The sequence below is a fragment of the Urocitellus parryii genome, chromosome 11, assembly GCF_045843805.1.
Source record: "Urocitellus parryii isolate mUroPar1 chromosome 11, mUroPar1.hap1, whole genome shotgun sequence".
Taxonomy (NCBI): domain Eukaryota; kingdom Metazoa; phylum Chordata; class Mammalia; order Rodentia; family Sciuridae; genus Urocitellus; species Urocitellus parryii.
Window position 1 is genome coordinate 67,046,696 of NC_135541.1, and position 12,438 is coordinate 67,059,133.

Consider the following 12,438-nt stretch of genomic DNA (forward strand, 5'->3'; position numbering starts at 1 on the left):
AACCTTGCATATTCATAGATAGGCAAAATTAAAATAGCCATAATATCAAAAGCAATATAATATACAGTTTCAATGCTGTTCCCATCAAAATACCAATGACATTCTTCACAGAACTAGAAAAAATAGTCCTGAAATTCATTTGGAAGACTAAAAGACCCAGAATAGCCAAAGCGATTCTAAGCCAAAATGCAGTGTTGGAGGGATTGCTATACCTCATTTCAAATTACAGCAGAGCTATAGTAACAAAACCTCTGTGGTACTGGCATAAACACACTCAGATTCAGTCATCTGATCCTTCCTTGACAGAGGTCCCTAAAACATATATTGAAGAAAAGATAACCAGTTTTCCCAGCACCACTTATTAGAAAGATTATCCATATGTAGAAGAATGAGACTAAACCCTTATCTGTCACCCTTATAAAAATTAACTCAAAATGGTGAGTGACCTAGAAATTAGACCAGAAACTATGCAACTCTGAAAATATAGGGTCAACACTCCAATATATAGGCATAGGCAACAACTTTCCTAACAGAACCCCTAAAGCTCAGGACATAATGCCAAGAATTAATAAATGGGAAAAAAATCTTTGCTATGACAGAGGATTAACATCCAGTATATATAAAGAACTCAACATACATACACAAACACACACACACACACACACAAAACCCAATTAATAAATGGGCAAATGAATTAAACAGACACTTATTAAAAGAAATGCAATTTTTTTCATAAGAATATGAAAAGTTTAACATCATTAGCAATCAGAGAAATGCATATTAAAATGACATTCAGATTTCATCTCACTGTAGTTGGAATGGCAGCCATCAAGAATATAAATAAGCTAGGTGTGGTGGCACTCACCTATAATCCCAGTGACTTGGGAGTCAAGACCAGCCTCAGCAATTTAGCAAGGCCCTAAGCAACTTAGTGAGACTCTGTCTCAAAATAAAAAATAAAATGGGCTGGGGATGTAGCTCAGTGGTAAATTGCCCGTGGGTTCAACCCCTAGTTAAAAAATAATAATAAAATAAAAACAATATAATAAATGCTAGAGAGGATGTGGAGAAAAAAAAACACTTTTATACTGTTGGTAGGATTACAAATTAGTATAACCACTATGGAAATCAATATGGACATTTCTGAAAAGACAAAGAATGGAACCACCATGTATATGACTCAGCTATTCCACTCCTTGATATTTATTCTAAAGACTTAAAATCACCATACTATAATGATATATGCATATCCTTGTATATAGCAAAACAATTTACAGTAGCCAAACTATGGAACCAGCCTAGGTGTCTGTCACTGGTGAATGTGTAAAGAAAATGTGGTATATATACACAAGAGTTTTGTTCCACCATGAAGAAGAATGAAATTATGTCATTTGCAGGAAAATGGATGGAACTTGAGAAAATTATGTTAAGCAAAATAAGCCAATCTCTTGGGCTGGGGTTGTGGCTCAGTGGTAGGACACTAGCCTTGCATGCCCGAGGCACTGGGTTCCATCCTCAGTACCACATTAAAAAAAAATAGATAAAATAAGCCAAACTCAGAATATCAAGGGACATGTTTTCTCTCATCTGGAAGCTAGAGAGGAAAAAGAAACAGAATCGGGAGTTGGGGGTGGGGGCAAGAATCTCATGAAAATTTAAAGGTGGTCAGTGAAGTAGGGGGAAGGGACCTGGGGAGGGAAGTTGGGCGGAATAGAGAAATACTGGGGAAGGGTTATTTGACAGATTTATATTGTTATACTGTGTGCTTGTATAAATACATAACATCAAATCCCACCATTATGTACAACTATAATGTATCAGTGGGGGAAAAAAGCAGAAAATGATAATGTCCTTGTTCATAGATAATACATGCTGTGAGGCAATTAAAGGTGAAGTATGACTGTCTTCTAAATATGACTGTCTGTTTTCATGTAGTAGGTATATGCATATATAGCTAGAAAGAGGGGGAAAGTAGCAAAATGTCAACAAGTAATCTATGTAGAATATATGAATGTTGACTGTATAATTCTTTCTACTTTTCTGTAGTTTAGAATTTTTTAAATTAAAAGTTGGGATAAAAGAGGAAAAGTTAAAATACGGAGATTAAAAGAAACATTTGAGACTATAAGGCATAAGTAATTAGAAAAAGTAGACTCTGTCAGAGGTGTGTGTGTGTGTGTGTGTGTGTGTGTGTGTGTGTGTGTGTGATAACCATCTATATCCATCTACCCACCACCCACCCCCAGTACTGGTGATTAAAATTCAGGGTACTCTACTGAGTAATATCCCCCAACTGTTTTTATTTTTTTATTTTGAGGCAGGGTCTCACTAAGTTGCTCAGGCTGGCCTCAAACTTGAAATCCTCCTGCCTCAGACTCCCAAATTGCTGTGATTTCAAATATGCATCATCATGCCCAGCTAAGAATTATATTTTTGAGTTGAGCTTTAGTCATTTAAAATAAATTGATAAAAGACAGGTCATTAATCAGCTCTTCTAGTTGAAAGTGTAGTTTGCTCTGTTATGAAAATATCTTCTACATAGAAGATATCTTATCTTTAAAGTGGCTAAGCCAAATAGGTGTGATTGGCAGCATTTTTTATGATTTTTCTTAAATCCATTCTCTCATTTGTTTAGATCATAGCCATATTTAGCCCCTCTTTGTTAAAACATTGGAACTATCTAGGATTTGCACTTTCTGTAGAACAGTACAATAACATACACATACATACATGTTCCTTTAATTCATTTTCAAGTTAATTTTTAGTCATTTGGATTAGTGTCCATAGTTTGCTCTAAGAAGCAGATCCTTTTCAGAGAATGTTCTCAACCTATAATGTGTATGCTAATCACTGGCTAAAATACAGTTTCTGATTCAGAATGGCCAAGATGGAGCCTGATATTCTGAATTTCGTAAATGCTTCCACTTGATTCCCAAAACTGATGGTGCTGGTCATTAAACAATAATTTAAATAGCAATGATGTATAACATGATTTTCAGTGGAGAGATGAAGAGATGTGTACTATAATTTTCCCAAAAAGCTTTACTTGCCTTTAAATTCATGTACCTATTTCCCTACAAAATCCAAATTTCTTGGCCAGGCATGGTGGTGCATGTCTGTAATCCCAGTGCCTCAAGAGGCTGAGGCAGGAGGATCATGAGTTCGAAGCCAACTTCAGCAATGGCAAGGCACTAAGCAACTCAATGAGACCCTGTCTCTAAACAAAACACAAAATAAGGCTGGGGATGTGGCTCAGTGGCTGAGTGCCCCTGAATTCAATCCCTAGTGCCCCCCCAAAAAATCATCATCATCATCATCATCATCATCATCATCATCATCATCCAAATTTCTTACCTAGGCCAAGAGGCCCTATTAAATCTGGCCCTTGTCCATTGTTCCAACCTCTTATCTACTAACCATATTAGCCTCTTGATTCATTGACTTTTCCCACTTTGAAGGCCTCTGCACTTATTATTTTCTCTTAGATTACACTTTTCCTGGCTTCTCCTTTAGTTCCCTTTATATTATCCATTTAAGGTTTCAGATAGATTCAGTGCCATTCTCCTAGAAAAAGTTTACCTGGCCATCCTATATATTAAATACATCTTCCATGTTACTGAGTACTATGTCACTTGCCCTTTCCTAGTACAAGTCAGCTTATAAAATTATCTTATGTATTGGTTTGCTTGCTATTTGCTTTTTCTCTGTAATAAGATCTTTAGGGACTGAGATTGTGGCTCAGTGGTAGAGCACTTGCCTAGCATGTATAAGGTCCTGGTTTTTTGGTTCTTTTTTTTTTTTTTTAAGAGAGAGAGAATTTTAATATTTATTTATTTATTTTAGTTTTTGGCGGACACAACATCTTTGTTTGTATGTGGTGCTGAGGATCCAACCTGGGTCGCACGCATGCCAGGCGAGTGCGCTACCACTTGAGCCACATCCCCACCCCTGGTTTTTCAGTTCTTCAGCCCCACATAAAAATAAATAAAGTTATTGTGTCCATATACAATTTTTTTTTTATTGTTGGTCGTTCAAAACATTACATAGTTCTTAATACATCATATTTCGAAGTTTGATTCAAGTGGGTTATGAACTCCCAATTTTACCCCATATACAGATTGCTGTATCACATCAGTTACCCTTCCATTGATTGACATATTGCCTTTCTCGTGTCTGATGTATTCTGCTGTCTGTCCTATTCTCTACTATCCCCCCTCCCCTCCCCTCCCCTCCCCTCCCCTTTTCTCTCTCTACCCCCTCTACTGTAAATCATTTCTTCCATTTGTATTATCTTGTCTTACCCCTCCTTTCCTCTTATATGTCATTTTGTATAACCCTGAGGATCACCTTCCATTTCCATGCGATTTCCCTTCTCACTCCCTTTCAATTAAAAATAAAATATATGTTAAATATATGTCAAATATATTTATTTATTTATATATATATTTATTTATATATTTATTTATATATTTATTTATATATTTTATTTATATATATGTTAAATATATGTTAAAAAATATAAGCTCTCTAAGGGCAAGAACTTTGTCTTCTTCACCAATATATCTCTTGTACTTAGAATAATGCCTGAGTCATAGTAGATACTCCATTAATGTTTTGTTAAATGCAATTCAAATGATTCTGGATAAGCCAACTTAGATTTTGATAGTAGTTCTCAGCTAAGCATGACATCATGGTGGTATTTACTGAGAGAGTTGAACTACTGTAATTGATAGGAGTATATATGTGATTTAGAAACCTCCACTTCCTCCATGAAAAAAAAAAAAAAGAAAGTTGGGCAATACTGCTCTCAACTTTGGACAATAATCCATTACAGTAGAACTTTTCTTGTATTTTTATCCACCCACTACTTAGCTTTCCCTTTAGTGTGGAAAGCTTATTTTCTGGTTTAGTTTCATTAAAATATCCAAGCCATGCAAGTAATGTTTAAGTAAATGCCTTAGTAGAATTTTAGGATATAGTAATTACTCAAATTAGTAGTAGTCTTCATTCAGTAGATGGTAATTGCAAAGTTGGAATCTGATCCAAGTATTCAACATGACATTCCTGCTCTTTTTATATAGTGAAAACAGTTTCATTTGTGATTACAGATAATCATAATGTTGAGCTTAACCTATTAAGAATGTATGTCTAGATACTGTTTGTTGTTAGTGATATAGTGTTTTCTTATAGTATTGGTCAAGATCTTACTCGACAAGCAAATAAGTTATAACACCATTACCTCCATTGCTTGTATTTTCCCTAAAGATATCTTTTGATTACTTGCTAGCCTGACTTTGCTCAGATTATAAAATCTGACAAAAATCAGAGTTTAGGTATCTGCTCCAGGCTAGCCACAAAAACATTTTTTTTTTATGTACTGTGTCTACTACTGCTGAAAAATTCTTATTGGTAAATTATTTCAGTCAGACTGAGAATTCTTTCTGAATAAAATAACTATGATGGCTTCATTTCTTGTCTTCAAACCAAAGGGTTTCATTGTTTCAATCCCCCAAACTTCACCTGATACTATTACTTTTTGCTCTACTTTACCATTTTGCCTTCCACTTCATTAGTACCAAGTTTAGTCAGCAAATAAACTGAAGTGTGCTAGCCTAATCTCCATTTCCTCTTCTTACCCCTCTGTATTCCAGAGCTTGTGTTGTGGTCTTAGCAGAATGTCCCCATTGTAGATGAACACCAGGGGAACACAAACTGAAAGACAAAGCAAGCGGTCAGGGGAAGTGAGGAGGCAGAAAACAGAGAAGGACCTGGAACTGGGGTGAGGAAAAGGGAAATGTAGGTAAAAGAGTGAAGACAGAGAAAATCTTGGAGAACTATATTAAACATAGAGAAGTGACTAAATTAACACTTAAAAAAGAAGACTTTTTTTGAAGACACTTTTTTGGATTAGAACATAATCTAAGGTATAGAGTTCTTGGGCTTTTAGTTTCCTTTTTATAAAGAGTACAGGATATTTTTGGTCCCTTCCACCTCTAAAATTCTGATTCTATAAATGAGAGTTTGGGATTGGTTATAACACTGGATGATTCATGCCTTGTTCTGTTCTGTGCTTTTAGTAAATTCTTCTCTCACTCCAACTGGAAGCACAGACCTCTTTCACAGAACTTTTTCTTATTTTATTAATGTTTAAATTATATTTCTTAGAGTATTTGGTCCCAGTATGCTTCAGGCATCACTGGAGGAGGGGGAATTTAGGAAGATGAGGCCAGTTACACAGAATTCCCTCTGCTTCTGTCCTCCCCTTTCTGTTTTATGTATCATGGTGGTTTATAAGATTATAAACATCTGCTGAATTTTAGTATAGTTTTATTGAAACAGTATAATAAGATTAACATGGCTTGGAAGCTTCTAAAGACCTCCTTTGCAAGCACAACAAAAATACGCCTCATATGATGAATAAAATCAAAAGCTAGCTCCCACACATGCTGAAGCCTTGGTTCTCAATGTTGCCCCTGAACTAGATGTGTGGCCATCACCTGGGGACTTGTTAGAAGTAAGAATGTTCTACATTAAAACTTCAGCATCAGAATCTGCATTTTAAAAAGAGTCCCAAGTGATTGACTGTACATTCAAACTCAAGATGCCTGATATCAGTCCAAGTATTACACAGCTTCCTTGGCTATTCATCCCAAATTGAAGGACATAAATTGGATTAGGTATCAGTCATCCTCATAAGTTTAATTTAATGTTAGGAGGTTTGGAGGAAAAAGGATACTTGAAGTTTATATCTCTTATTTCTGCCAGAATCTTTCATCACAGTATACTCCAAGTTTGTACTATGGTCTTCTCTAAGATTTGGTTTTATAATAACATTTTCTCAGACTTCAATCTCACTTCTCCTTTCATTTCCCTCCCACACCACCATGTCCATGTTAAATCAGCTTCTGGGAAACAGAGATGAGTTGCTAAGTTTGTCTTAAGCTCTCTTTAACCACCACCTCCAATTTCTTATTCTTTTTGCCTTCTGTTTTCCTTCCATGTTTGTTTGAAATACTGGAACTCATTTTCAAAGAACCAAAAGTTTATATGAAGTAATTGACCATTAAGTGGTAACACTTTTCATGTTCAATACGTAGTTGTTTTGAAAAATACAAATTTTAGATTAACTAGTTATTATTTAATTAACTAATAATTTCATTTGCCATTTGATATTTCCATTCTATTTGGTTCCTTATTTGAAGAATGAATAGGAAAGAACATGAGAACTTCAAATCACATATTTCTGTGGCTTTTTGTTTCAGTAAAAAAAAAATTAATTAAAAATTATGTTCCAAAATGAAATTATATATTTTCTAATGGAACCTAAATTTATATACATTTGATTTTCAGATTTTATTTCAAGGGTGGGTATGTGTATAGAGAAGATAGTAAGTAAGGCTTACTTCATTTCCATTCTAAAAGCTTCATTATTTCTTTTATTAGCATATAGGTTATTAATACTTCCCTTAAAAAATAAATTCTTGCAGAATCTTCCGTAAGTATGTGATGGACAGACCTATGTTTTAGAGGCTGATGTCATAGCTTGCAGATGCCTTCAGTGTAGTATGGAATGGTGAGCCTCTCTACCCCAGTTCTCTGCACTGTATCTAGTCTTAAAAATCTGTTTAACTATTTGGTATTCATCATTACAGATATTTGCTTATCAAAAATCTGCCATTTTTCTTTGAGAAATTGTATATCATTATTTGGTACCTGGTGATATTTGCATTTATCAAATTCTGGTATCCGATTCTTTAAAAATATTAATATATTTATACTTACTCAATTTTTCATATTAACCTTTACATACTTTCAATTCTAGTAAATTCAGAAATGTTTAGATGTTTTGAATTTTTTTTTATTTGATCGATATTATCTCTCTCATTTTACTAATCTTTTTATCAACAAGGTTGTGATACCTGCTCTTAAGTCTTAAAATCTCAGTCATCATATTTTCTTTAATCATTGGTTTAAGAATTACTTCTTACTTGTCGAATTGCAAATAAAAAATTATTTTTAATAACAGATTATTTGATAGATAGAATGTTCTTGTGTTGCTAGTGTTGCTTGCTTGCTTCCATATGTGTGTAAGGATTGAATATACTCCTTTCATCCCATGTAAATGTATACACTATACAGGGTTATATATGGTTGCATTGTGCAGTTTTGTTTCAGGAATCATCTTTTTTTTTTTTTTTTTCTGAGTGTGGCATAGGAACTCTCTATGATGAACTGTTAGAGATTACAGTATAATTTGCTTAGTCCAAACCTATGTTTTCAGCTCTGTAATTCTGACAGTGGTGTGACTGGTTTTAAATTTTCTTTCATCAAATTTCACTTTCTATAAATTTTACTTAACTAATGAGTATGTTTTCCCTTTCTAGGTACGGTTTGTGAAGAATATAACTTCCTGGAAAGAGATGAAACCAGGGTTTTATCATGGACACATTTCTTATTTGGATTTTGCCAAGTAAGTTGTACCTAAAATGACAAACCAAAGAATGCTATGTACTCTAGCAACCTAAAAAGGAGTAAATTTATTAAATTGTTATGCGTATGATTTCCCCCCCAAAACGAATATATTCACAACTTTGCCACTTTAAGATTATAAATATTCCTTCTAGTGCTTTGCTGCCCTCTAGTGCTCATAAATTGGCAATTCTCATGTTAATTATAGAAATTCAAGTTAAATTTAGGTAATGATCTTTAAAGTTATTTATCATCATTATTATTATGTATATGTTTCTTGTCCAAAGAGAATGATGCTTTTCTAGAAGAGTTCAAGTTTTCACTTGATCAGTCAGATTATGACTTAGCACATCATTGAGAATTGTGAAAGCAAAGAAACTCACTTTGTTATTAATGTCCCAGAGTTTCTGCTTCTCATACTTTGCCTTGACTACCTTGTTTTAGCTTTAAAGTTATGAGAATTAGAAATACATTTTTAAAAAATAATGATTTTCTTTTATTTTTGAATTTACATGTGATTGGAGACAAAGTCTCATATCCTGTATTTTTGGGAGGAATGAGGTCAGGGTAAGTTCAAAAACTTACAGGCCTGCTTTCAGTATTAAAGTACTATGTGGCCTCCTTTAGAGTCTGTGCTACAATAAATACTAATCAGAAAATGGGTTAAAAGTTATGGTTTAAACATATGAGTCTCATGAATCCATTTCAACTTTTTATATAGTGTACATCGTGCCATTCTAGTAAGGCCTCAAATTCAAATGTTTCCCCTAATACTACTTCTGCATTAACTTCAGAAACACCCATCCCCCAAACAATCTTTTTATTATTTAGTCCTAGACCTGTTCAGTTTTTTAATTTAGTATTCACAATTTAAAGGAATACACGTTTACCCATGATGGTGGCCAGCATGAAGAAGGCAGCTGCAGTAGATGTCAGTATCACTTTGGAAGGTCAACAAAAGATAAATTTTCATGGAATACAAGTAGAATGACAGAGCTAAAGGAAGAAATAGAAGTAAACAAGAAACAGCTCCAGAATTTGAAAAATACTCATGATGACATCATGCTTGCAGATGAATAGCTGCTTAATGATACCTTATCAAATTGGAGATGTTATCATTAGTCATTCTCTAGAAGAAATACAGAAAGTGTTAGAGGAAGCAAAGAAAAATTTGCAAGAAGAAATTGTCACCTTAGAATCCAGAATGGAATCAATTCAGTGGGTGTTAGCAGATTTGAGAGTTCAGTTATAGGCAAAATTTGGCAGCAATCTAAACCTTGAAGCTTGTAAAAGTTAAATATTTTATAATAATTTTAAGACTCTACTTAATAAACTTGAATATTATTTTAAAAAAGAAAGTAATACACTTTCATGTAGTTGTCAGCTTTAAAAGACATTCTGTATAAAATTTAAAAGGAAAATGATATCTTACTCTCCTAAAATTTGAACAGAATGAAATATTACTGATTCAGATAAATAATAAGTCTTAACTTTCTTGAAAATTATATAATTTTTAAAAAGGACTTACCCAAATAGTACATGCATAAATGATATATTCCTGTTTCTAATTTCTTCCATAGTACTCAAGCTCTTTCAATAAAATGGTGACTTTAAAGTTAGATGTACATTTTTCTATAAATAATTCATACTGCAATATTGAAAACATTTTATAGGCAGCTTTAAAATAAACTAATTATTTTTTCTTTGCAGAGGCATTGAACCAATTTCATAAACTTCATTCATATGCATATTTTCCCTCAGGGCTGCATTATCCTTGAATTGAATGTTTGTTACCCTTTCACCTAAATGATTTATTTTTTCCACACACAGCTTGGTTTCTAATACTTCAGGTTTTCATTATTAAAATTATGTATTGAATGCTTTTGCTTTGGGCAAAGTCTTGTACTCAGAACAAAACTCTGGTATATGCTGAGGTTCTTGTATTTGAAAAGTATAAAGCTTTTTGAAAGGAATAATCTTATTTATTAAATACTGACATGCATGTTTAAGAGTTTGAATATTTTAATAATGGTTCTGATGTTGTAAAATACTGTGAAAAATTTTAATAGACTTCTGCAAAATTTGAAACATCTAAACAAAATCAACTGGGAGAAATGTATTTAATGTATTTTAATGGTAAAGAACTATTGTAGATGTAACTATATCTTTTTGATTATCTTTTAGCTCAATAGCCATAAACTCCATGAATGTATAAGGAAAAGGAAAGAAGCATCACTTCTAAATTTTTAAAATACTTTATTCTTCAGGACATTTTTTTTGACTGACATAGTACTTTGTGGAGTCCATTAAAATATTTGCTTTTGGATAAAAGTGATGAATTTGATGAAAGAAATACTTAATCATGTATTTTTCAGTTGCTTTAGTGGAGATGTTAAAAAGAGCATGAACCCCAGGAAATAAGATAGGCACATAAGAAATGAAAAGTCATTTCTAGATTAGACTAATTATTTACTAAGAACACATATACTGTTTGCAAGCTTATGTCTGCTCAAGCCGTAAGCCAGGTTTCTTTCCCCCCAGAACTTTAGGATAATAACAAATATATATTCTTTCACATTTTGCATTCCTATCCTGTCTTGCTTCCTTTTTATTTTAATCTTATTCTTTTTCAGCATATTTCCTAGTTCTTCCTTCCCATTTTTCCCTTAAGTGCTCCCTTTATTTTTAGTAGTGGACAATTTAAAAATAATGTAGATATAATAAATTAATGCTATAACTTTAGATATTTTCTAGTTTAAAACTATATAGGTTGGACATTTTCAAAATGTCCTACACTGTATAAAATATAGTTAAGTTACAATTCTTAATCCTAATGAGTCATTGAAAACCTCACTTTTTTTCTAGACTTACTAGTTCATAATATTTCAGTATAAACAATGAAAATTTTAGATTTCCTTTCCCTTTTAAATTCATGCTATTTATTTATCAGTAGCATCTATTAAATTTGAGCCATTCTAATAAATATGTACTAAATGCCCTTTTAAAAATAGATAAATAAATAACAAATACCAATAAATCATTCACTTTTTTTGAAATAAGACAATGGGAACTTCCCATTAGAATTGAAAAGCTTCTGTGACCCTTTAGGGCTTAGAGAGTTCAGAATAAATATGAACAATACAAGGTATAAATGTCCCTGGTGAGACTGATGCATAAATAGAGATGTTAAATCTGGTGTGAAGCAGAAATCTGAAATCATAGTCCTTCCCAAAGGCTATTTAACCCTCTTACAGCGTCATCATCTCCCTTTCAGACTTGGCCAGTAGATAAGGTTCATTGCAAATGTTCTGAGTATGCACTCATTCTTTCTGCTGCTGTTCACTCTTCTGGCTATGCTATCTACAGAACATAGTTGTGAAAAAATGAACCTAGTTTTAGTTTCTCACTTTCAAATACCACATATGTTGACATGGCAAGAATGGGGTTCTTAAACTATCTTTTAACTAACCTGCTGATAAGATTATGGGCTTTTTTTTTTTTTTTTTTTTTTGATAGCCAAATGCAGAATCTGCCAAATATACTCTTCTTTTCCTAAGCAGAACATTCTAACAGGCCAGTAGTGTGAAATAGTTTATTTTTCTTGGATAAAGATGTGTATATTATATATATATATTTTTTTTTCTTCCACCCAAGTCCTCCACAGTTCAAAATAATTGTCAGGATTAACGATGAAAATTGTGACTGGAGAACTTACTTTTTCCCATATGTAAACTACCTGCTTGGGAAAAGATTTAAAACAACAAACCATGTTAGCTTTGTTTCCCAACCAACAGAGCTGTGAGCCCAGATTTTTTTTCCAGATGCCATTTTTATTATGCCCACCTTGTGTTATATAATTCCTTGCCCACATCCCTTCATGCCTATATAACTATTTCATGACAAATAATTCTTATCCATTTTCAGAATGAGTTCACTGATGATCTCATTAAAATCATAATTCATACATTA

At 33.1% G+C, this 12,438-nt stretch overlaps 1 protein-coding gene and 1 pseudogene across 2 annotated transcripts in view; both read left to right on the top strand.

Annotated features, from left to right (window-relative positions):
• The window catches only part of Hs2st1 (heparan sulfate 2-O-sulfotransferase 1), a 181,144-nt gene that overhangs the window by 128,634 nt on the left and 40,072 nt on the right, over positions 1-12,438 (top strand). For both annotated transcript variants that reach the window (XM_077791112.1, XM_077791113.1), the window contains exon 3: positions 8,385-8,470. In XM_077791112.1, the coding sequence (XP_077647238.1) occupies positions 8,385-8,470 (86 nt within the window). The remainder of the gene's footprint in view (positions 1-8,384; positions 8,471-12,438) is intronic.
• On the top strand, positions 9,365-9,766 carry LOC113193016 (prefoldin subunit 4 pseudogene; annotated as a pseudogene).